The following is a 24,759-nucleotide window of genomic DNA, read 5'->3' on the forward strand; positions in this document are numbered from 1 at the left end:
TGGATCAGCAAGTTTGCTGATGAGATAAAGTTAGGAAGCATTGTGGACAGAGAGGAAGATTTTCAAAGCTTGCAGAGGGATCTGGACCAACTGGGAGAATGGGCCAACAATGGCAGATGGAGTTAAATACAGGCAAGTATGAGATGATGCATTTTGGAAGGGTAAACTAAGGTAGGATATACACAGTAAATGCTAGGGGACTGAGAAATGCAGAGGAGCAGAGAGATCTGGGAATACAGATACATTGTTCCCTGAAAGTGGCACCGCATGTGGAAAAGATTGTAAAGGAAGCTTTTAGCATCTTAGCCTTTATAAATCAAAGTATTGAGTTATGCTATTTTGAAGTTGTTTAAGACATTGGTGAGGCCAAATTTGTAATATTGTGTGTAGTTCTGGCTGCCGAACCATGGAAAGGATATCAATAAGATTGAAAGAGTGCACAGCAGATTTTAGTAGGATGTAGCTGGATTTTCAGGAATTGAGTGACATCAGAGGTCCTCAAACCTTTTCGACCATCAACCCCTTCAAGGTATCCTTGATCCCTCATAGACCCTAAGGCATGTACAAAAATAATTAGGCAGATATGCCATTTCTATATGCATTAGTGAAGGAAACTGCATACCATAACCACGGTGTCTGGAACAACCCAAACTTTGTTACAACACCCCAATCACCCAAGTAACAAATCTGTAAATTAAACAAGCAAGTGATTACAATAACGGTTTTAAAAAAAACCTTTGCTTCTGGCCTGGAAGATGCCAAACGGAGCTGAGTCCGAGTCTTCAGCTTCAGCGACTTCATTCTCAGCATCAGGTGCAGTACCATCTGCATTGAAGAAGTTGCTTCGGGCTCCCAGCAGGGGCAAGGATCTCTGCACATCGGCGCCTTTTCAACACCCTAGCAATTCTCGACCCCTTGGATATTCCTATCGACCCCCATGGGTTGCTATCAACCACTTTTAGAGACCCCCAAGTCCTAACAATAAACATGTTAGGACTTTATTCCTTGGAGCAAAGAAGAATGAGGAGAGATTTGATGAAGGTTTACAAAATTATGAGAGGAAGAGACTGTGGATGTGAGTAGGATTTTTCCTCTTCGGGAGATAAATACAGAGTTCATAGCTATAAGCAGAAAGGGGAAAAGTTTAGGGGGAACATTAGGGGAAAGTTCTTCACTCAGAGTGGTGGGTGTGTGGAATGGGCTGCCATCTGGTGTAAATGGGGGCTCGATCTTGAGCTTTAAAAATAAATTAGATACATGGATAGAGGTCTGGAGGGTTATGAAATGGAAACAGGTCATTGGAACTAGCAAAATAATGGTTGGCACAGACTAAAAGGGCCGAATGGCCTGTTTCCCATGCTGTAGCCATTCTGGTTTTCATGAACACTAATAATGCATTAGCTTTTCAAAATAATTGGTATGAATGCATACATGGTTTGTGCAAATCGTGTCAAGAACATGCATTTCAGCAGTTTGTGTACAGGACCATTGACCTTACTGAAATGCATGGCATCAGGATTTTCTGGTGTAAAGCATCCAACTTTTCTTCAGTGTGCAATACTTTGCCATTGGGCTGAATGGTGACTGAGTGGGAGATTAGGTGTCAGCTGTCAGTCAGCTCAATTCAGCAAATCTATGTAGAATTGCACAGAATAAATGTTTTCATAATATTGCCAATTCTCCATTAATTTTTAATATGCTGAATACTTCAACAAAAACACTATAGGAGTAGTACATCTTTTGGTATTCCTGGTCTTATATATGACTATTATTCAGTTATTTGAGAATTTTAATCAATCATTTTATTTTCCAGCCAAAGAAGAGTGGAACACCAGGATCACAAAATTGAGGAGGATGGTTGAAGAACTCTTCAGCAAGAAATTTGGTATTTGTTCTTAACACCCCAATTTTCTTGGTTAAATTTACCACTCGTAATCACCATTTCATAAAGTAACTTTTGCAAATGCTCAACTTCACTGATCTCATGCTTAAACGGATTCTACCTATTTGGTGTTGGGAGTGGGGATAAAAGAAATTTGTGTTTTTTCTCCTCATCTATGTATCAGCTGTCATCGATGATGGAATACCAATTCCTCTCATTGCTACCAGAGATGTTCTTAAACTCCTCATCATATATTTTTAATTTAAAAAAAAATTGACATACAGGATGGTAACAAGCCCCTGACACCCAATTACACCCAATTGACCTACATCTCTGGTATGTTTTGAACAGTGGGAGAAAACCAGAGCCCCCAGGGAAAACAAGGGGAGAACGTACAAAGTCCCTATTGACAGTGCAGGATTCGAACCCCATTCTCGATCAATGGCGCTGCAACAGCGTTGCACTAACCACTACGTTAACTGTGCCGCCCAAGCTCAGTTTGAAGCTATGGCAGTTTCAACAAAACTATTTTGAATTCAACAGCAGAAGAGTGTGACAACAAAACAGCAATAGAATGGCCACACATGGAAGAGAAAATATATGGTTAAGCATGTATTCCTTGCAGTGGGAAACTGACAATTCTGTGAATAGAGCAAAAGAAACTGTTCTCGTGCATATTTTAGTAATTGTGCAATTAACTGACAGTTGATAAAGGGTTTTTAGGTCTTCAACCTTTTTACACAACACTTTAGTCTTCATATGTAGCAAGATTAAAAAACTGATTTTGTGCTAATTAGAAAACAGTACCTGGTGTGTTTAAAAAACAAAATAGTTACACAGATGTATGTCTGCAATGTGAAGTAACATTTTGAAGACTTGATTGAAGATGTAGCACATCTCAGCGAAGAGTTGTTTGAGAAACCAATCTAAATTATAGGTCCATTTATGTTGCTGGAAATGAAGTTTCAGGAAATTAAACATGACATTTCATGTTCTTGATTAGCATGTGAATGACAATAGTCTACAACAAAGGTGTTTAGTATTGAATTGTTACTAATTTTAATTCTGGTGTTGCTCTTGCCTACAGCTGAAGCTATGGGACAAACACAAGCAATGATAGTCCCCTACAGGAGATTTGAATCCCACCCTAAAGACCTCTATGTGGACGGTTTACCTGACAACATTCCATTCAGAAGTCCTTCTTGGTATGGAATTCCAAGGCTAGAGAAAATCCTACAAGCAAGTAATCAAATTAAGTTTATTATTAAAAGGTTGGTTTTTTTTTGTTGGTGCATTTTTAATAAACAACTTTAAAAAAAAAACTAGATGCCAGAAACACAAAAGAAAATCAGTTATGCAGGTCAGGCATCTGTCAAGAAAGAACAGATGTTGTTTCTGATTGGTTATCTTTCAGATAATTTTATTGAAACGATGCAGTTCATATTTTAAAATGCTAGTAATTAGGAGGGATCATACTTGGCATGTCAAGAAGGAGGACACCCCACAACTTAGTATTTGCTGGTATGTAGAAAATAGATGTCCACTGGACAAACCAGGAAGATGAGCTTATAATACGGAACACAATCCTTTATTTGGAACCCTTGGGGGACAGTGTATTCCAAATTTCGGAAAGCCAGATTTAAGCCCACCCGAATTGTGCTGTCATATCCACTCCCTTCCAGTCGCAATGCCGTCTCCTGCTACTGGTCTCTCCCCACCCCCCCCGCTCGCCCGATTCACGCTGCCGGTCTCTCCCCCCCCCCCCCCCCCCCCGCGCTGTTGGTTTCCCCAACCCCCCATGCTGTCGGTCTCTCTCCCCACTTGCTGGTTTTTGGGGCTTTCCGGATTTTAGATGTCTGGATAAAGGATTGTGTACTTGCACAGGAGCCCCAAGAGTGCATTATACTCCCCAGTCTGGGCTTGGAAGTATCAAGCAGAGAAAAGAGAGTCCCTTATTTATGGCCATCCTGATGAGTGCTCTCACCTGTGGTTCAAATGTTGGTGGAAAAAAAATCAGTAGCTAGTATAATTAAAGACTGATCTTTGGCAAGTGCTGCACAGCATTAATTTCAAAGGTGCAAATTTTTGCTTCAAGAATTCACCCTGAGGATCCAAGAAAAACAATTAGAGTGTTTGCAATATTGGCTGTAATTCTCTGCTATTGGTAACAAATTGATTAAGTAGAATTTCCTTTACATTACCAATAGCTTTACTAAAGCTTCATGATTAACAAAGTTGCTTTCAGGGACTTTCAAGTGATAGTTTAATCAAGACTTTTTAAAAACAGTTTAAGCAAATAGGTTTCAGTTTGAAAATTTTAAATTTGAGTTTTTAAGATGAGAAAATATTTTTCCAGAAACATAATTAAACTTCCATTTAAAAAAAAAATTGTAGCCATCTGACATAGTACATTCTTATTCCTAGATCAGATCTGCTGGCGAATGAGTCAAATGAGTCCAATATACAGAGATCTAGCCCGACAGGTAAGATCAAAACTATCACTGGCTATAAATGAAGTACAGATATTTAGAACAATAGAATATTACAGCACAGAAAACAGGCCCCTTGGCCCTACTAGTCTGTGCCAAATTATTATTCTGCCTAATCTTACTGACCTGCACCCATTCCATAGCCCTCCATACCCCTCCCATCCATGTACCTATCCACATTTTTCTTAAATGCTAAGATTGGGTGTGCATTCACCACTTCAGCTGACACTCCCACCTCTCTCTGAGTGAATAAGTTCCCTTTAATGTTTCCCCCTAAAAGTTCCCCCTTTCACCTATACCCATGTCCTTTGGTTTGTATCCTCAATGAGATAAGCCTACTTGCATTTATATTCCTCAAATTTTGGGTACCTCCATCAAATCTCCCCTCATTCTTCTACGCCTACACTCCAGGGAATGAAGTCCTAACCTGTTCCTTCAGTCCCGGCAACGTCCTAATACAGTAGAACCCTTGGTATCCGCAATTCAAGCAACTAGAAGCCACAAGCAACCAGCAAAAACATCAAGGATATAAAAAAATAAAATAAATAAGAATAAAATAATAGGCAAAAAATACAAAAGTTTAAAATTGGGGCTCATCGCCATTAGTTCACCAATCCACCACTCGCGCACCAGGCAACACCTGCAACCTTGTGACCAACGTAAACAAACAGAGATTCCGTTTTACAGGACATTTTGGACAAATTTCCCCACTAAACGTTGCCATGCTGAAAGAAAAACAACCAGGCAGGCGTAAACGCGTAGTGCTTACCCTTAAGCAGAAGATGGAGATATGTAAGAGACTGGAAAAAGGTGAAAGACGTACAGTACTTATGGAGGAATTTAACATTGGCTCATCGACCATCTACGACATCAAGGCCCAGTCTCAGAAATTTAAGCAGTTTTATATGAAGTCCAACACTGTTAAAAGTGTTGAGCAACGTCACACTCTTCGTACCTCCAAGATGGACTTACTCGACCAGGCTCTTTTTGAATGGTTTAGATTGAAAAGGTCGGAAGGTGGTTGGATATCAGGATCAATGTTGCAAGAAAAAGGAAAGGAATTCCATGAGAAGATGAATATTGAGTCAGGGTGTTCTTTTTCAAATGGATGGCTAAGCAGATTCAAGATTCGTCATGGTATCCGTATATTAAACTTGTCTGGAGAGAAGAAATCAATGGATCATGAGGCAGCAAATAAGTTTTTAGTGAGCTAGTTACCAAAAATTGCTTTGACTCCAGACCAAATTTACAACACTGATGAGACAGGGTTTATGTGGAAGTGTCTGCCTAACACTATTCTGGCGAGTGCTGATGAAAAAGTTGCTCGAGGTTTTAAACAGAATAAAGAAAGAATAACTGCTTCTATGTGCAAATGCTTCTGGCAGTCACAGAGTGAAACTGACTGTGCTTGGAAAATTTGTCAAACCAAGGTGCTTTAAAGGTATCGCTCACCTTCCTGTTGGTTATCAGTCACAGAGTATTGCTTGGATGAATGTTGACATCTCTACCAGATGGTTTAGCCACATATTTGTCCCCAGTGTCAAAGGGAATTTACAAAGGAAGGGTATGACAGCAAACAGTAAAATTACATTGCTTTTAGATAACTGTCATCCACATCCTCCTGCTGAGGAACTTATGAATAGTTACATTTTGTATGTTATCTCCCTCCAAACGTGACAAGCCCAATTCAACCCATGGATCAAGGGGCTATTCAAAATGTGAAAATGTTGTAGATGTGATTTCATTTCGAAAAATGTCAAACTTTGACGGCACAATATTGGAATTTCAGAAGAAATATTCTCTCAAGGATGCTATTTACAATGTTAGCTGTGCTTGGGATTCTGTTAAGTGTGAAACGTTAAGGAGATACTGGTGAAAGTTGTGGCCACTTGTAACATTTGAGGAAGGACCCGATGAGGAAGACGAATAAGAGTTATCAACTCGTGGGATAAGAAAATTTATGAAGTGTGTGAGTTGGTTGACTGCTCGTGAAAAGATGGCTTTGTCATGAAGTGATCTTGATGGGTGACTTGATGTGGATCAAGATGCTCTTGTAACATACATTGAATACGGAATCATTGTAAAGAAAATCAAGCAGAAATTTTAAAAAGAAAAGTCTCCTGGAAAAATGCTATTGCAGCATTTGAAACTGTTAATGCCTTTGCAGAATACCAACCTTAACTTTCCAACAAGCTATGCAGATGTACATCATGCAAAACCTGACTTTGCATGAGAGGAGAAGGGCCTTCAACCAAGCTGATTCGTAAAGTATTCAGCTGCTCCAGAACCACAGCCATCCACATCATCTGATGACCTTTTAGTTGAAAATTATGATTTTTATTTATATTCAAATTAATTCTTTTGGGGAGAAAAATGTTTGTTCACGTAGCAAGTGAAGTTTGTTCAGTCTCTCTTTAGCTGATTTTGGAAAAAAAAAATGTTTTGTAAGTTACGGGAAATGATCTAATTAAAGTGAATGCTACCTAATTAAGGATTACCATACTGAACTTTTTCCAAAATACTTTTTATTTTGCACTCTTTTGTCTTTTAAACTGTTCATTCTTAATGCTGGTGTATTAGTTAGGCACTGTAATGAGGTCTCAAGCAAGATCTGTCATCTACCAATTCCTGTAAGTGCAAGATCTAGAGTTTTTTTACTATAAATCTTTACTGTGCTTTTTCAATTGTATTGATAACTTTCCTATAGTTTAGATGACTAAAACTGCACATAATACTGCAAATTTGGTCTCACCAATGTCTTGCACAACTTTACCATAATATTTCATCTCCTATAATCAGTACTTTTGATTCATGAAGGCCAATATGCTGAAAGCTCTTTTCAATCCTACCTACCTGTGATGCCACTTTCAGGGAATTACATACAGGTAGCTATTCCCAGATCCCTCTTTTCTACCACACCCTATCATGTCCTTTATTGGTTTGTCCTTCTAAAATGCAACACCTCACACTTGTCTGTATTAAATTCTATCTAGCCCATTTTTCCAGCTGGTCCAGATCCCTCTGCAAGCTTTGAAAGTCTTCCTTGCTGTCCACAACGCCTCCAATCTTAGTGTCATTTGTAAACTTGCTGTCAAATTTACCACATTATCATCCAGATCATTGAGAAAAGATAACAACAATGGTCCCAGCCCTGAGGCACACCACTAGTCATAGGCCTCCAGTCTGAGAAGGAATCATCCACCACCACTCTCTGGCCCATAAAGCCAATGTCAAATCCAGTTTATTACCTCACCAAGAATATCAAATGTCTGAACCTTCCTGGTTAACTTCCCATGTTGGACCTTATCAAAGGCCTTTTTAAAGTCTATGTAAACAACATTCATAGTCTTTCGTTCATTAGCTTTCATGGTATCCACCTCGAAAGATTGGTTAAACATAACCTACATAACATAACGATAATCCCTAATCAGTCCCTGGCTATTCAAATATTTGTATATCCAAGCTCTTAGCATGCCTTACATTAATTTACCTACAACTGACATCAAGCTCAGCAGCCTATAATTTTCAGAGTTACTTTTGGAGCATTTTTTAAACAATGGAACATGATGTACCCTCCAATCCTCTGGCTCTTAATTGTGGTTAAGGACATTTTAAATATTTCTGCCAGGGCCCAGCAATATCTACTCAAGGTTCGAGGGAATATCTTTTCATGCCCTGGAGTAAATCCACCGTTATTTGCTTTAAGACAGCAAGAACCTCCTCCTTTTCAGTCTATATAGGTTCCATGATCTCACTGCTTGTTTTCCTCATTTCCTTGGACTCTGTGCCAATTTCCTGAGTAAATACTGATGCACAAAACCCATTTAAGATCTCTTCAATTTTGCCTCTCATTATCCTTTTGGTCTTAGAAACTTGTAGTAACCATTAGGATTTTCCTTCACATTTTCTGTCCAAGCAACATCGTGTCGTCTTTTAGCCTTCATGTTTTTCTTAAGCTTTAATGGGCAGCACGGTTGGCGTGGCGGTTAGTGCAGTGCCTTTACAGCACCAGCGATTGAACCGGACTGGGGTTTGTATCCTGTGCTGTCTGTAAGGAGTTTGTACATTCTCCCCGTGTCAACATGAGTTTTCTCCGGGGTCTTTGGTTTCCTTCCACCTCTCAAAACGGACCAGGGGTGTACGTTTATGGGGTGAAAATTGGGCGGCATAGACTCGTGGGCTGAAATGGCCTGTTACTGTGTATGTCTAAATTTTTTTTTTAAATTATATTTCCTGTTTTTTTTTAAGATCTCAAATATGTCATTTGCCTCATGTTGCCTAGACCTGCTATACACCTCTTCTTAACCAGATTTCCAATATCCCTCAAAAACCATAATTCCGTATGCCTGTTAACTTTCCCCTTAATTCTGATAAGAACATACAAACTCTGCTCTCAAAATTTCATCTTTAAAACCTTTCCACTTACCAAAGATCTCCTTGCAAGAAAACAACTTGACCCAATCCATGCTTTCTAGATCCTTTCTCATTTCCTCAAAATTGGCCTTTCTCAACTTCAGAATTTCAACCCAAGGACCAGACCTATCCTTATCCATTAAATTGAATTATGATCATTGGACCCAATAGGTTCTCCTACACATACTTATTTGTCCTGTCTCATTCCCGAATGAGAGTATTTCGCTCTCTCTAGTTGGTACCTCTATCTATTTACAAAACTTTCCTGAACACCATTTGCAAGCTATGCAGCCCTTTTTACATTGTTGGAGTCCAAGTCAATATGTGGAAAGTTAAAAATCCCCTACTATCACAACTTTGTTTTCTGCGGCTGTTTGCTATCTCTCTACAGATTTGCTCCTATAATTCTCCCTGACTATTGGGTGGTCTATAATACAACCCCATGAATGTGATCATATTTTTCCACTCCTCGGCTTCACCCATGTCGCCTCATTGGTCAGCCCTCAGGTCTGTCCTGTTGGACCACAGCTATGATAGTTTCCCTGACGAGCAAAGCCATTCCTCTCCCTTTCATTCCCCATCTCTATTGAGTCTGAAAGAACAGATCTCCAGAACATTGAGCTGCCAGTCCTGTCCCTCCTGCAACCAAGTTTCATTAATGGCCACAATGTCTTAATTCTTTGTGCCAATCCACATTCTAAGATTATTGACCTTTCCTACAATACTTCTTGCATTGAATAGATGCACCTGAGAATATTTCCATCATGAACAACCCTTTGATTTCTGATTTTACATCCAGTCTTCACATCATCTTTTTTCTCCTCCACTCCACCATCTTCTCTGGTTTCCATCCTCTTGCAAATTTATTTTAAACACCTCCCCTCTTCCCCCCCAACCCTGAGCAGCACTTGCAAATCTTCCTACTAGGATATTAGTCCACCTCCAGCTGAAGTGCAAATCACCCTGTCGGAACAGGTCCCACCTTCTCTGGAAGAGAGCCCAGTGATCCAAGAACCTGAAGCCCTCCTTCCTGCACCATGTTAAAGCTGCATTATCCTCCTGTTTCTAACCTTGCCAGCATGTGGCACGGCTAGTAATCCTGACCTCACAATCCTGGGGATCCTGTCCTTCAGTTTAGTGCCTAATTCCCTGAACTTTCTTTGCAGGACCTCATCACCCTTCCTACTCACTTCATTGATACCCACATGGACTATGATGTCAGGCTGCTCAACCTCCCTCCTGAGAATGCTGTGAACTCTGTCTCAGATATCTTGAACCCTGGCACCAGGGAGGGAACATACTATCTGGGATTCTCGATCTCTTCCACACAATATCTTATCTGTCCCCCTAACTATGGAATTCTCTATCAGTACAGCTTGCCTCTCCTCCCTTGCTTTCTTAGCCACAAGTCCAGACCATGCTAGAGACTCCATGCTCCATGCTAGAGACTCCATGCTCCATGCTAGAGACTCCATGCTCCATGCTAGAGACTCCATGCTCCATGCTAGAGACTCCATGCTCCATGCTAGAGACTCCATGCTCCATGCTAGAGATTCCATGCTAGAGACTCCATGCTGACACTCCATGCTCCATGCTAGAGACTCCATGCTCCATGCTAGAGACTCCATGCTCCATGCTAGAGACTCCATGCTCCATGCTAGAGACTCCATGCTCCATGCTAGAGACTCCATGCTCCATGCTAGAGACTCCATGCTCCATGCTAGAGACTCCATGCTCCATGCTAGAGACTCCATGCTCCATGCTAGAGACTCCATGCTCCATGCTAGAGACTCCATGCTCCATGCTAGAGACTCCATGCTCCATGCTAGAGTCCAGACTCCATGCTCCATGCTAGAGGAGTCCAGACTCCATGCTGGAGGAGTCCAGACTCCATGCTGGAGGAGTCCAGACTCCATGCTGGAGGAGTCCAGACTCCATGCTGGAGGAGTCCAGACTCCATGCTGGAGGAGTCCAGACTCCATGCTGGAGGAGTCCAGACTCCATGCTGGAGGAGTCCAGACTCCATGCTGGAGGAGTCCAGACTCCATGCTGGAGGAGTCCAAACTCCATGCTGGAGGAGTCCAGACTCCAGGCTGGAGGAGTCCAGACTCCAGGCTGGAGGAGTCCAGACTCCAGGCTGGAGGAGTCCAGACTCCAGGCTGGAGGAGTCCAGACTCCAGGCTGGAGGAGTCCAGACTCCAGGCTGGAGGAGTCCAGACTCCAGGCTGGAGGAGTCCAGACTCCAGGCTGGAGGAGTCCAGACTCCAGGCTGGAGGAGTCCAGACTCCAGGCTGGAGGAGTCCAGACTCCAGGCTGGAGGAGTCCAGACTCCAGGCTGGAGGAGTCCAGACTCCAGGCTGGAGGAGTCCAGACTCCAGGCTGGAGGAGTCCAGACTCCAGGCTGGAGGAGTCCAGACTCCAGGCTGGAGGAGTCCAGACTCCAGGCTGGAGGAGTCCAGACTCCAGGCTGGAGGAGTCCAGACTCCAGGCTGGAGGAGTCCAGACTCCAGGCTGGAGGAGTCCAGACTCCAGGCTGGAGGAGTCCAGACTCCAGGCTGGAGGAGTCCAGACTCCAGGCTGGAGGAGTCCAGACTCCAGGCTGGAGGAGTCCAGACTCCAGGCTGGAGGAGTCCAGACTCCAGGCTGGAGGAGTCCAGACTCCAGGCTGGAGGAGTCCAGACTCCAGGCTGGAGGAGTCCAGACTCCAGGCTGGAGGAGTCCAGACTCCAGGCTGGAGGAGTCCAGACTCCAGGCTGGAGGAGTCCAGACTCCAGGCTGGAGGAGTCCAGACTCCAGGCTGGAGGAGTCCAGACTCCAGGCTGGAGGAGTCCAGACTCCAGGCTGGAGGAGTCCAGACTCCAGGCTGGAGGAGTCCAGACTCCAGGCTGGAGGAGTCCAGACTCCAGGCTGGAGGAGTCCAGACTCCAGGCTGGAGGAGTCCAGACTCCAGGCTGGAGGAGTCCAGACTCCAGGCTGGAGGAGTCCAGACTCCAGGCTGGAGGAGTCCAGACTCCAGGCTGGAGGAGTCCAGACTCCAGGCTGGAGGAGTCCAGACTCCAGGCTGGAGGAGTCCAGACTCCAGGCTGGAGGAGTCCAGACTCCAGGCTGGAGGAGTCCAGACTCCAGGCTGGAGGAGTCCAGACTCCAGGCTGGAGGAGTCCAGACTCCAGGCTGGAGGAGTCCAGACTCCAGGCTGGAGGAGTCCAGACTCCAGGCTGGAGGAGTCCAGACTCCAGGCTGGAGGAGTCCAGACTCCAGGCTGGAGGAGTCCAGACTCCAGGCTGGAGGAGTCCAAGACTTGCCCGCTGTTGTGTTGTGTTCCTGGTAGGGAAATTAATCAGCAGTTTTTAGCAGATATACGTAACAGTTGATACATTCACTTGATGAATTTATGTGGGCAGTTGGAGCAAAATCAGACAAAAAATGAGATGAATGGCATGTGGGAGTCAGAATATAAAAGAATGTGAAAGGTGTCAACTGGAGAGATGTAGTACATCGCCTTCTGGTCACGCAGCCTCTGCTCATGAAGAGAGAAATTAGAGCCAATAACAGACAGATGACAGTAGAAATGACCATTTCTAATTTTAAATTTAAATTTAGACATAGGGCACGATAAAAGGACATTTTGGCCCACGAGTCCGTGTTGCCTAATTAACCTACCACCCCTCCCCCCCCCGGTACATTTTGAACGGGGGGAGGAAACCAGAACCCCCAGGGAAAACTCACGCAGACACAGGGAGAACATACAAACTCCTTATAACGCAGGATACGAACCCCTGACCCAATTGCTAGTGTTAAAAAGGCATCGTGCTCTGGCAGCTTATCATGCCAACCGTGCAGCCCTATGGCCTGGAAAGCTGCAATATGCCCTCACAGAAAAAGAGGCAGTTTCTCAAGCTTGCATCAAACCTTTTAACAGTGTAGAAGACTACAGTGATAAAGGTGAGAGTGAAATGGAAAATAAAAACAGCGGGCATTAGGGAGTTCTTGAATCATTCATGTTGCAGATACTTTGCAAAGCAGTCAACCAGTCTGCATTTGTTTTTCCAGGGTAGAGAGACAATATTATGAGCTGGGAATTAATGTATAACTTGTCCCGGGGATACTCCCTTCCTCAGAAAATCAGAGATATTGCCTTTGACCTATCAATCCTTCCCCACCTCTCTGCAACTTGTCTGTTTCTCTCTCATTCTGACCAGACTTGGATATGAGACATTAGCATATTTGGTGGCATATGACCGACTTTTCCCCCTAAAAAATGGCTCAAAACTATCCCCCGGGGTCTTGTATGCGAAGTCGAAATTAGGGTGATAACGGTGAGTAATGTTGACAGTGATCATTGATGCTGCGCAGCTCAACAGGATCACCGCTGCTGGCAGGCTGTCCAGATTGGGGGTTAGCAGGGCGGTGAGATCAGTGTGGGGGATGGTGACAGGCTGTTGGGAGACTCTCTTAGTGATCCACTGTTGGTCCCCACACTGATCCTACTGCTCCGGTTCTCCCTCCCAGGAGAGAGCAGAGACCAACAGTGGGCTGCCGGGAGAGAGCAGTGTAGTGGGACCAGTGCAGGGACTGACAGCAGCAGTTTATTTTTATAAAATATTTTGTACTATAGCTAAGCTGCTTTTGTTTTCTCTGGTAAATTACAGCAGCATTATTATTAAAAAGATTTTTCCTGTTGGCCTAGTTGCATTTTTTCTCCGTTTTTTCTGCTGAATTGTAGCTACATATTTCAGTATCATTAAATCCTTACCCATAAATATACTTAAAAAAAAATTCTTAATACTCTTTGCTGAAATGGGGTGAGGGGGAACCTTGTATGCCATCAAATACGGTCATTCTGATTCTCATTTCCCAGATGGTGCTTTACTTGCTGAGTATATCTAGTATTTTCTTTCGGTATATCTGTAATGTGACAGATGGTATGATGTAGGGGAATGTTATGCTGTGTAAGGTAAAACATCATGAGATGGGAATGTGTAGGGAGTTACCCTGTACAAGGCTGTAACAAGAAGGGGAGGTGTCCTTGTACTCCTGTTAGGTAAAACATCATGAGATGGGAATGTACGGGGCAGTAACAAGATGTGAATGCATCCTTGTACTTACAAGATAAGAGAGACATTAATGGATTGAGAGGCAGGAAGCTAGCAGGGAAAGGATAGCAACAGTTTTAGTCATTGGACAAGTAATGATATGATGATGTTCTAAGCACATATCCAAGGGTATAAAAAATCACCATTTTGCTGATAACGGCAGAATGCATTCTCCGACTAACCTGGTTGGTCGCAAGTGTTACAATCCGGTAATAAAGAACAAAGAACCCTGATTTCGACTCAGCCTGGTGTTTGTCTCACTCATTCATGAACAAAGCAGACCTAACAGCTGTTGTGGCAGGAGAATAATAAATACAAATTTCATTTTCAGCACTGAAATGCTTGTACATTTGGGTGTTTGGAAAGATTCTGATATATAGATTAATGTATAGAAAGTTATGCAAGTGCAGTGATAAAATGGGAAGACAAACAATATTTTGCCTTCATTGCAGAGGATTTAGAGTATTCTAAACTTCAGGGAGCCCTCGTTTGTAGTCATAGGCGTTTTGGTCTCGTTCTGAAATATGCGCTTACTTGAAATGCCACCAAGACTCATAAGAACCAACAAGAACTAGAAGCAGGAGTTGGCCATTCAGCCCTTTGTGCCTGGTTTGTCATTGATTAAAATTATCTAACATCTGCCAATTATAGTAGACTGGAGTTTTAGGATCGCAGGGTTATCATTTCAACATGTGATTAAGTAAAATTGGTATATACTTGCTATAATTTTGAAGACCTCTTTAAAAGATTTTAAAACTGTGACTGGATAAATGCCAAAACCTCTGCCTAGAGAATCCAGAAGCAATGAACACTGTCTCATTATTTAAAACTGAAACTTATAAAATTTTCTTTCCATCATTAAATCTAGCTGAATGTATCTTAAACACTTGGGTCCTTATCATCTTTCACATTATGAAACTTGGGCATTTATTAACCTATCAATTACTATGAAGACTACACTTCACAGGTGCCTAGCCATCATAAGGATCCACCATTATGAATCTTGGGACCAGTCAAAGCAACAAGTCAATTACTCTCATTTGACCATGCCAATGGGCCACAGAGTTGCGACCAAACAGTCCAACTTCTGTGGAACTCAAAAGATGTTAATGAAATACATTCACATTTGTTTCACATCAATGTGTAAGGGTTCTGTTTTTGGATAGTGCTCTACTGAGGAAAAATGTATGATGAATCTCCTTGTGGATCCATCATTTTGATTTGGACCTAACATTACCAAAATTTATTGTTATGAACAAGTCATGAAATTCATAGTGCAAACATCCATACTATAACCATCTCACGACATCACTATATATTAAAAAAAATAGTGCACGTAAAATAGGACTGTGTCTTTGGTTCATTGATTATTCAGAGATCTGATGTCATTGGGAAAGAAGCTGCCCTTGTGCAGATGAGTGCTTATCTTTAGGCTCCTGTACCTTTTCCCCGATGTTAGCAGAGTGAAGAGGGCATGGCCTGGGTGGTGGGGTCTTTGAGGATAAAGGCTGCCAAGTACTATTAATCATCAACAAATTGATAATGTTGATCAGTCTTACCATATGGAATTATTTTGAGAGTGTGGGTCCTCAGAAATCATTTGCTCTCAAAACTGAACTGCCTTGACCCATTCACTAAACAATGAACATAGTTCTGTATCAATTTTTTAAAAATCTCATTTAAATATCCTTAAAGAATTCTGCTTGGTTCTTATGAGATTCTATTTCAGGTGGACAGCTCCCCAGGCATCTCCTGCCATCTCTTCCTAACTGGTTCTCCAGCATTTCTGCTAACGTCACCACACTCTTTCTGATGTGGATTAAGTACCAGCATCTCCATTTAAGAATTGGGTGGGAGGGGGGAGGCTTGTGGATATACTCTTCTTCCAGAGAGAGCATTCAGAATGCAGCAGTAGTATCAGTTTTGTGTTGTATTAAATGTTTACATTGCATTGAGATGGACTAATATTTCTGAATTGAATTTGAGAATTTATTATGAAAAATTGTCTTCAGAATTCAGAACAAAATCTTTTTTTTTTTTGTATAGACTAGTGACCCAGCACCATAACCATGAGGCAGGTGTTAACAGTTACTCTATATACTATTGTAATCAGTACAACTCCAATTATCTAAAATGGTCGGGACCAGGCGCATTTTGGATGAACGATTTTTTTGGAGAACTGGTCATTTTTTAAAAACAGCCCAGTAATAACAGCAAATCACTTGTAACAATGTTTAAATAACAAACAACAAGGTAAGGCTTTTTAAGCATTAAAATAATGTTTAATTCTCACCAAAAAAATGCTGGCCACCACCAATCACTGACACCTCTCCACTGAGGATCTGTTCCTGCCCAAGAGCCCGAAGTCCGCTGCTGCTGGGCGCCGGGAGCTCGAGGTCCCTGGTCAGTTTGGCTCCAGAAAAATTTTGGATATCCTCGTATATCCAAAATTTAAATTAAAAAAAATTGATAACTGAGGATTTTGGAGAATCTGATTTCGGATAATCGGAATTGCACTGTAATAGAGTTTTGGGGACCAAATTTTCAAATCAAGTTTGTGGAGTCAACTTTTACAAGGATAAAACTTTTGAGTACGGTAAGTACCTGCACTATTCAAGGTGTTGAGAGGTCGGATGGCTGGGACTTGGAGGTAAGTCCGTGTTTGGGGCATCGGGAGTTTGGATGGACGGGCGGCTGGGGTGAGGGTACGCGGTTGGTGTGTGGGAGCTCCCAATGGGCGAGTGACTGGGGCAAGTGTCTGAGGTTGGTGCGTTGGGAGTTCCAGTGGGTGGGTGGGTGGTTGGGTCAAAGCTCTGTGATCGGGGCATCAGGAGCTCAGATTGGCGGGAGGCCAGGGCTAAAAATAGGGGTTGACTTTTGGACAGGTTATATGAGAAATGCACAATATTAGGGCCAAAAAGGGGCTTTAGGGAGTTGACTTTGAGACAGGATTGACTGTAACATGATGGTTCTTGGTATTTATTGCTGTCTTCCTCAGAAAAGCATTGTCCTATGAGTGTTTTTGTACTCTAGTTGTGATAAGAGCTAAATTTGCAGCATTGGCTGATACAGGTGGATGGACCATGCACTGCTTTTTAGACATTAAAGAGTAAAGCTTTAAACCGTATATACTGTGTGTCAAAAGCCACAGTGTGGCTTTATATTTATAATCTGGACATAGCACATGAATAAGTATCAAGCTTAAAAAAAAATGTGTTGTGACATTGATAATTTGCAGTAAATAATGAGCAAAATTTGGTTGGAAGGGAATATCGAATATAGCAAAACCAATGTTTCAGGCAGACCAAATTTCATGTGTGTTTTCATTATTTTCTCTTCATTACTAAGAATAAAAATGGCTCTTGGTGATATTGGGGAGATTGTGACTTGTAAATCCCATATACACTCAATGAAATAGTGTGCAAATCCCAAAAAAAAGTACAGCTACATTAGTTTGATTAAATGCGTTGTGACATGTTTCTTTGCATTAAACCAAGTTATTTTGAGCACTTTCTTCAATGAAACAAAATCTGAAATATTTTTGATCATTTAATGTGGCAATTGATTATAGAATTTTTCTGAAACTCTTAGAAAGTTCATGTTGCCAAGTGTGCTTGGAATGATTAAAAACAGAAGCTTGACACTTCCTAGAATAAACAATACTCCTAATGCCAACAATGAAGTTTCTTGTGTTTTATCTCCAAGTGCATAAAATTAGCTACAGGTCTTTAATTCTGAGAAAGATGCGTATTATTTAACTTTATTGTGTTTGATAAAATAACTATAATTACATTTTGTGATCTGGAAAAGAACAATACCTGTTTGCTGTATTATAAATTGATCGAACAATTATTGCAGAAAGTTAGATCTCATGTACTTAAGAATTTGTATTTACTAAATAACAGTTCAGTCTAATGGACAACTAAAGTATTCAAGTGTTATGTCATGTTAAATTGTTTTAGGAAAAGAAGATTGGAATATTAGAATTACCAAACTCCGAAAACAGGTTGAGGAGATTTTTAATACAAAATTTGGTAAGTTTAACTTCAAAGTCAACCGTACAGAGCATTATATTTTTTCCAACAATTTACTTTATTCTAATACTGCTGTTTCCTGCAGCTGAAGCTCTGAATTTTCCGCAACCAGTGAAGGTACCATATCCATTATTTGAGTCCAATCCACAACATCTCTATGTTGAAGGATTACCAGATGGTATTCCTTTCAGAAGTCCTACATGGTTTGGAATACCTAGACTAGAAAGAATCATTCGAGGCAGTGCAAAGATTAAATTTATTGTGAAAAAGTAAGTTCAGAATTTTCAATTTGTAGTTGGTTTCATTTCCTCATGTATTTTTTTTATATATTGGTGTCTGCTTTTGTGTGATTAAAATTCTAAAATGTGGCAGTAAGTGCAAAACATGATTATTTGTTGGCAAATTATTTTTTACACCTATTGCTAATAAATATTGTAATGTTTTTCAACCAGGCCAGAATTAGTAAAGCCTTACCTTCCTGATGGGTCAAAAAAGGGGAAGAGAACAGATGGTAAGGATCTGGAAGTTTTCATAATGAGATCTTGATGGTTGCCTTTGGTAAATTCTTATCCGTGACTATTTGTATTTTAATTTTCACCTTGAAACTTGGAGCAATAATTTTCCCTCTTAGTTGTTGGCTGTTCCAGTTTTTGGCTGCAAGAACAAACTAATTAAATTCTTGTAATATTGTATGGGAAAGAATTTGCTATTCAGGAAAAGTTTGGTGTTCTCATTGTTCAAGAACACAGGAAATTTAGACTCCTTTTGTTGATATCACGGTGATGCTTCTGCTATTGTTTCTGAGGAAATATCTCACTTTAAAAATGTTGACATGCAGATATCTGAAAAAGTAAACAAGTGAACATTGATTCAATGAAGTGGTCATTGATTCAACAGAACTGGAAAAGTTTAAAATAACAAATTTTAAGATACAAGGGTAAAAGGAAGGGGAAGAGAACATAAGAGATAGCATGCAAAGCTGAGGAGATTAACAGTACTTTGCTATTGCATATCTTTAATTTAATGTTGGAAATCTGGGATATTGGAGCAGGCCAAAGGGGCTGGTAAAACAAAGTGTAAAGAAATGATAGGTGAGTCTAAGAGATGTAAACAGGAAAAGAATAATTTTTTTGGGAATAGTTGAGTTCTGAGTGAGAAGACTGAAAAATAAAGTGCTGTTGAATTTCATTGGGATGAGACAGGATATGGAAGGGGGAGGGTTTACACAATTACTGACATGAGGTAGGAAATATTAAAGTGTTCTAATGTTTGGGAAAGGGGAGGAATATGGTAAGTAATGAGTGTACAATGTGGGTAGAGTGGCTTGAAGAGAGGGGAGAGGAAGATAAATTTAAATGTAGTCATACACCATGGTAACAGGCCATTTTGGCCACGAGTCCGTGCCGCCCAATTTACACCCAATTAACCTAAACCCTTGGTACATTTTGAACAGTGGGAGGAAACTGGAGCCCCTGGTAAAATCCACACAGACATGGATAACATACAAGCTCCTTTCGGACAGCGCGAGATTCAAACTCCCGTTCCGATTGCTGGCAGTGTAAGAGTATTGTGCTAACTGCTATGCCAACTGTGCTGCCCCAGAAGATGTTTTGGTTATTTTACCATGCTCTTTAGTGGAAAACGAGACAAAGTTGTGGTTCTGGGAGTGAGGGGGAAGGTCTCTGACTGGAAAATGAAATGGATATGGTTGAACATTAGTCCAGCTAACCTTGTTACTCAAGCCTGGCTTAATGATCTTGGTTGGGTTTTAGTGGAGAGTTTTGAAAATTCAGATAGAGGATGGATAGACCAAGTGACAGGAGTAGAAGTTTTGTCATGTTAACAGTCAAAGAACAGTGGGAATAAGAGGGGAGAGGAAGATTCTCAGACAGAATTTGATTTATGAATGGAAAGAAATGTTGCAGTCTTCTAGCCAGAGAAGTGGAAGTGAAGATAAAAGTGTAAAGTGCCATGCAGCGAATGAAATTAATTTGAGTGACCATGGAAGGGATGAAAATAAAGATCTTTCCTGAGGTCTGATCTTTCAGAGTGGGAGAGTGGAAGGTCAGAAGGGAAAGTAAAAATATTTCAAATATATACTGCAAGCTCTTAGCCTTTATTTGTGTGAGGATGCTGTTGTTTGTTCCTATTTGTTTTCTATCACGTCTACTCTACAGTTACTCCCACACTGCTCATTCCAGTTTATCTGCCTCAACCAGAGGTTTGAAACCTGCAATTTTTGATGAGGTCCCTAACTGCTTCTCACTGTCATGTGGGCAAGAAAAGGAAACATGATTTGTCAAAAATTATATAAATTAATGTGTGCATCCATTTAAGCTGTCCTTTATTTTTCACACACACACACACACACACACACACACACATACACACACAACCATTTTGTCTCTTTGATGTAATTTTCTGAGGGGGGGAGGTGTGGGTGAATTCCTTTCACACCAACCAGAAACTGTTTACTACGAGTTACTCAATTTTCAATGTGGTGAACTGCCTGCAGTTTGGTCACCACTGAATCCAGATTAGCTGATTGTTGTATTTAGTCTGCAACCATGCACTTTTTCCTGTCTGGTTTCCACTTTGTGTCATGTTCTAATGAAGTGCAAGGTTTCGTTGTTCAGTTAGGACCCTTACAGCCTTAAGGACAACATTCAAGAGGTAAATCACAAACATTTGTAGTCACCATGGTTGAAGTAAAAACATAAAATGTTGGAGAAGCTCAAACAGTGACCTTTATGTAGCAAAGATAGATACATAACAGATGTTTCAGGCTTGAGCCCTTCATTAAAATTATGAGAAAATGCTGGCAGGTGTCCAAACAAAAGAGTGGTGGGGAAAGGGGGTGGCAAAGGCAGGAGATGATAGGTTGAGAAAGGAGGGAGGGGACAGTAGCAATGAGGGGGTGGAGGGATGGCTAGGTGGGTGGAAGAACTGGAAAGATGGGGGGGGGGGGGGGTGAGCAGTCTAGGCTCTCTCCAGCCAGTTGGTATTAACATTGACTTTACTGCTTTCCATTAAACCTGGTCACATTTTCTTTCCTCACCCCCTTTCCTGTCTTTCTAGTTCTTCCACCCATCCAGCTATCCGTCCTTTCTCCACCTGTCATCTTTTGACCTTGCCACCCCACTCTTTTGTTCGGACGGCCACTGGCATGATGAAGGGCTCAAGCCCGAAACGTTGGTTATGCATCTTTATCTTTGACCTGCTGAGCTTCTCCACCACTTTTATGTTTTCGCTAAGGACAACATTCATCTCAACTATTTTAAATAATGATTCCCACTTGCACACTCCGACATCTATATTGTGTTCCGTTATCTGACAAATCGCTAATCTCTCTGCCTGTCATATTTCCTATTCTAAATTCTTTTACTCCTTTTTCTGTATCTCAAAACATGTTTATCTTTTCCCAGTTCTGATGAAAATCTGTCAGTCTAAAGCATAACTGTTTCTTTACTAATGGATGCTGTCCGACCTGTTGAGTATTTCCAGCATTTGCAATATCTTGCTTTGGTATATTAGTTATTCTCCGGAAAACTGCATTGATCTTAAAAATTTTAGTCATGTGTTGTGGACTCACTTTATTTCAAATTTAGATTGTCCAAACTCATTTAACTTAGGGACCCCACCCACCAACAGAGGGAGGAGACGTGAAACCCGTCCATCTGAGCCAAATTTGACCCGACCTGTCAAAGGTGAAAGGATCGTATTCCTAATCTGTACAATTTAATCTGTAGTTAAATTGGTTTCATGTGCTTTTTTTTGTTTTGATTAGACCATTAGTAAATTGTCCTCTGTGCATTCCTGATGTTTTAATTCCACCCCTTGAGTTTTTTTTTTAAACACTACGCACAAATTGTTTTGATACACTTAATACATCCAAAATAATTATGAAGTGTGCTACATTTAAAGAAAAGGAGACACTACTATCTTGGTGAATATATTTGAAAGTTTCTAACAATTTTTTCCATATACCTCGTTTGAATTTATTAGACTCGAGCTGTTCTCGACCAGAGAAGACAGCACAAGTATTGACTCCAAGCAGCCCAGAGATAGAAGTTACCATTGAAGGTATTTTTCTATTCATGTAGCATCACCCTTTAAGTCTCTAGCAAACACCACTTAAGATTCAGTGGAATATTTTGCATGCCTCAAAAAGCTTCACAAATATATTTCTCATCATCCCTTCGCCCCAACAAAAATTTTGTGGGTTTTGGCTCCATTTACAAAACTGGCTGCAAGACAAGATTATTCAGTATTCAGCCACTGTAATTGGCATTTGGATAATTGCTACTTTAATGGAATGATACGGGGTTTGTTAGAAGCTAGGAACTAGGGCATGGAATTGAAAACTGTATCAGTGAAGGTCACAGAAAGGGACAAATGTATAACGCAGACTTTGATAGAATGAGAAAGTTGATGACAATAAAGCCTATTCCTTGACATCAGCTTGTCTTGGAGAGGGACTCCGTTTGATGGTATGATGTCATTTTCTTGAGTCCCTAATTATATATTAGTCATGCATTTAATGATTTGAATGTGATACAATGTATTGAAATTGGTTGTTTAGAATAGAAAATGACTTGTGGCACAGGACCAGGTAGTGCTTGTTAGGGTCTCTTGGGATAATAATTTATGAAATTCTAAAGGCAAAAAAATCAGCACAGGCTTGTGCATCCAAGGTTTCTGGTGACAAATTTAACAGTTGCGTGCAGTAGCCATCTGATATGTTTGATGTGTGCCTTGAGTACAGGACTTTTAAAAACTCAAGTGCAAGTTTTCTGTTGGCTATACTACATATGAGGTATGCTCCAGTTGGTGCTTGTCCGTTACATACAGATAACCTATCGTCCCTGGAAAGTGTAATGTGGAGATCTTTTTGGAGTTGAGCTCTGTGCAAGATTGTTATTGGGTGATTGTAAAAGTTAAAGCACACTAGGAACTTCAGTAAATGAGTACGGCAAGTTTGCTTTAACTATCAGTTTCAATTACTGAAAGACTCATAGTCTTGCAAGTATAAACGTTTTGTTTTGGGTTAGAATGCTTCATGATCTGTTTTCTGAATGGTAGGATACAGTAATGAAAAAAAGTAACATTAACTGGCAAATTTATTCATTACAGTATTGGTCTTCATTGGTTTACTGATTTATGGCTCAAGTTTAAATTGAAATGTCAAGTGTTAGGGGCCATAGCTTTAAGTTGGCGGGTGGGGAGGGAAGGGATGTTTAAAGGAGATGGAGATGTGCAAGGTAAGTTCTTTATAATACATAGAATAAGGCCTGGAATGCACTGCATGGGAATTGGCAAAAGCCAATATGGTAAGACAGGATTGTGAACATGCATGGAATGAAGGTACAGTTAAACATTAAAACGCGGTAGTTTGGGTCCAAGATTTCATACCGTATTACAGCCGAGTCACGTAACAGATGTATATATGTCTAGTGCCCCGCACCGGCCGCCCCTGCCCCGATGTCTCGCACCGGGGAGGGGTGGGGGGGGTGGCTGTCAGGTGCGGAGAGTTGGGTCGCCAGCTGATTGTCATCAGCCTGACCCTTAGCAGTTTGGGGTCCACAGACACCCGCGCTATAAGTGATTTTGCGGATTAATGAATCACATTCTAACGAGGTTTCAGTGTATACTGATCCGGTAGGTGGGATTAGTTTAATTCTCATTCATGGTCAGCACAGACAACAGTGCACTGAAGAGCCTGTTTCTGTGCTCTACTGTTCCTATATTAGATTCTAGCAATCACCTTGTGCCCAGGTTACCAAACATACTAAGCACTTGGCTTGGCATTTTTTTTATATATTGTTTAAAGAAAATTATCTTCCGTCCTGAAAAATATTTCAACCCATTTGTTACAAACGTGCAACTGAAAAAACTCAATTGTACTTTTTTTTAAAATTAACAGCTTCTGATGAAACACCGCCAGTCAAGACGGTTGGAAATAACAGTCAAGCAAATGGTTCAAACGTTTCCTCAAATGCTATGTTCAAACAAAGAGGCAGGGAGTTTTCATTTGGTAAGAAAACTGAATGCTTTGAATATATAGCACTTGAACTACAGAAAAGGAAGCGTCTGTCATTATCTATAGTGCAGAAAATTATTGCAGAAGCTTGATCGTGGTGTATCTGTGCAGCGTCTTACTGAAGATTATGGTGTGGGAATTACCATCATATATGATTTAAAGAAGCAGGAAGATAAATTTTTGAAGTTTTACAGTGAAAAATAGGAAAACATTGAATAGGACAAAAAGTGCAGATCTTGACGTACTGATTGAGTGGGTTTGACACCGAAGAAGTGATGTCTACCACTGACTGATTGAGTGGGTTTGACACCGAAGAAATGATGTCTACCACTGACTGGTTGAGTGGGTTCGACACCGAAGAAATGATGTCTACCACTGACTGGTTGAGTGGGTTCGACACCGAAGAAGTGATGTCTACCACTGACTGATTTGATTGTCATGAAACAAGCTAGAAAATTCCATGAAGAACTGACTTGATGGCAAGGATGAATATTTACAAGGTTGGCTGCAGAAATTTAAGAAGTGTTATGTGTTAAATATCTGAATATACATTAGAGGCAGCTGACATCAAAGAAATGTTGACCATTGACATTGCCCTGTTGTGCATTCCTTGAGTGATAGAGAAATTTGCTGAAATTATGTTAAATAACAATAAGTATAGTCGTGATATAGTAGTGTTCACATTGTGAATACAGGTGAAAAAAATGCCCATAGATAATATGGTGAAAATGTGTTCTCAGTTAATTGTTGGCATGGAACAATGTGCATTTATCTGAGCATGAAATTATGGCAGTTTACTCAATTAAAG

General features: G+C 41.0%; 1 protein-coding gene across 11 annotated transcripts in view; it reads left to right on the plus strand.

The window, feature by feature from the left end:
- The window catches only part of LOC138749418 (general transcription factor II-I-like), a 188,504-nt gene that overhangs the window by 139,883 nt on the left and 23,862 nt on the right, over positions 1-24,759 (plus strand). For 9 of the 11 annotated variants that reach the window (XM_069910710.1, XM_069910708.1, XM_069910709.1 and 6 more), the window contains 9 exons: positions 1,814-1,885; positions 2,970-3,153; positions 4,307-4,365; positions 17,840-17,911; positions 17,997-18,180; positions 18,364-18,422; positions 21,544-21,618; positions 21,917-21,994; positions 23,835-23,945. In XM_069910710.1, the coding sequence (XP_069766811.1) occupies positions 1,814-1,885; positions 2,970-3,153; positions 4,307-4,365; positions 17,840-17,911; positions 17,997-18,180; positions 18,364-18,422; positions 21,544-21,618; positions 21,917-21,994; positions 23,835-23,945 (894 nt within the window). The remainder of the gene's footprint in view (positions 1-1,813; positions 1,886-2,969; positions 3,154-4,306; positions 4,366-17,839; positions 17,912-17,996; positions 18,181-18,363; positions 18,423-21,543; positions 21,619-21,916; positions 21,995-23,834; positions 23,946-24,759) is intronic. The other 2 variants (XM_069910714.1, XM_069910715.1) reach the window with 2 other exon arrangements.

The sequence above is a fragment of the Narcine bancroftii genome, chromosome 14 (assembly GCF_036971445.1).
Source record: "Narcine bancroftii isolate sNarBan1 chromosome 14, sNarBan1.hap1, whole genome shotgun sequence".
In the NCBI taxonomy this organism is placed as follows: domain Eukaryota; kingdom Metazoa; phylum Chordata; class Chondrichthyes; order Torpediniformes; family Narcinidae; genus Narcine; species Narcine bancroftii.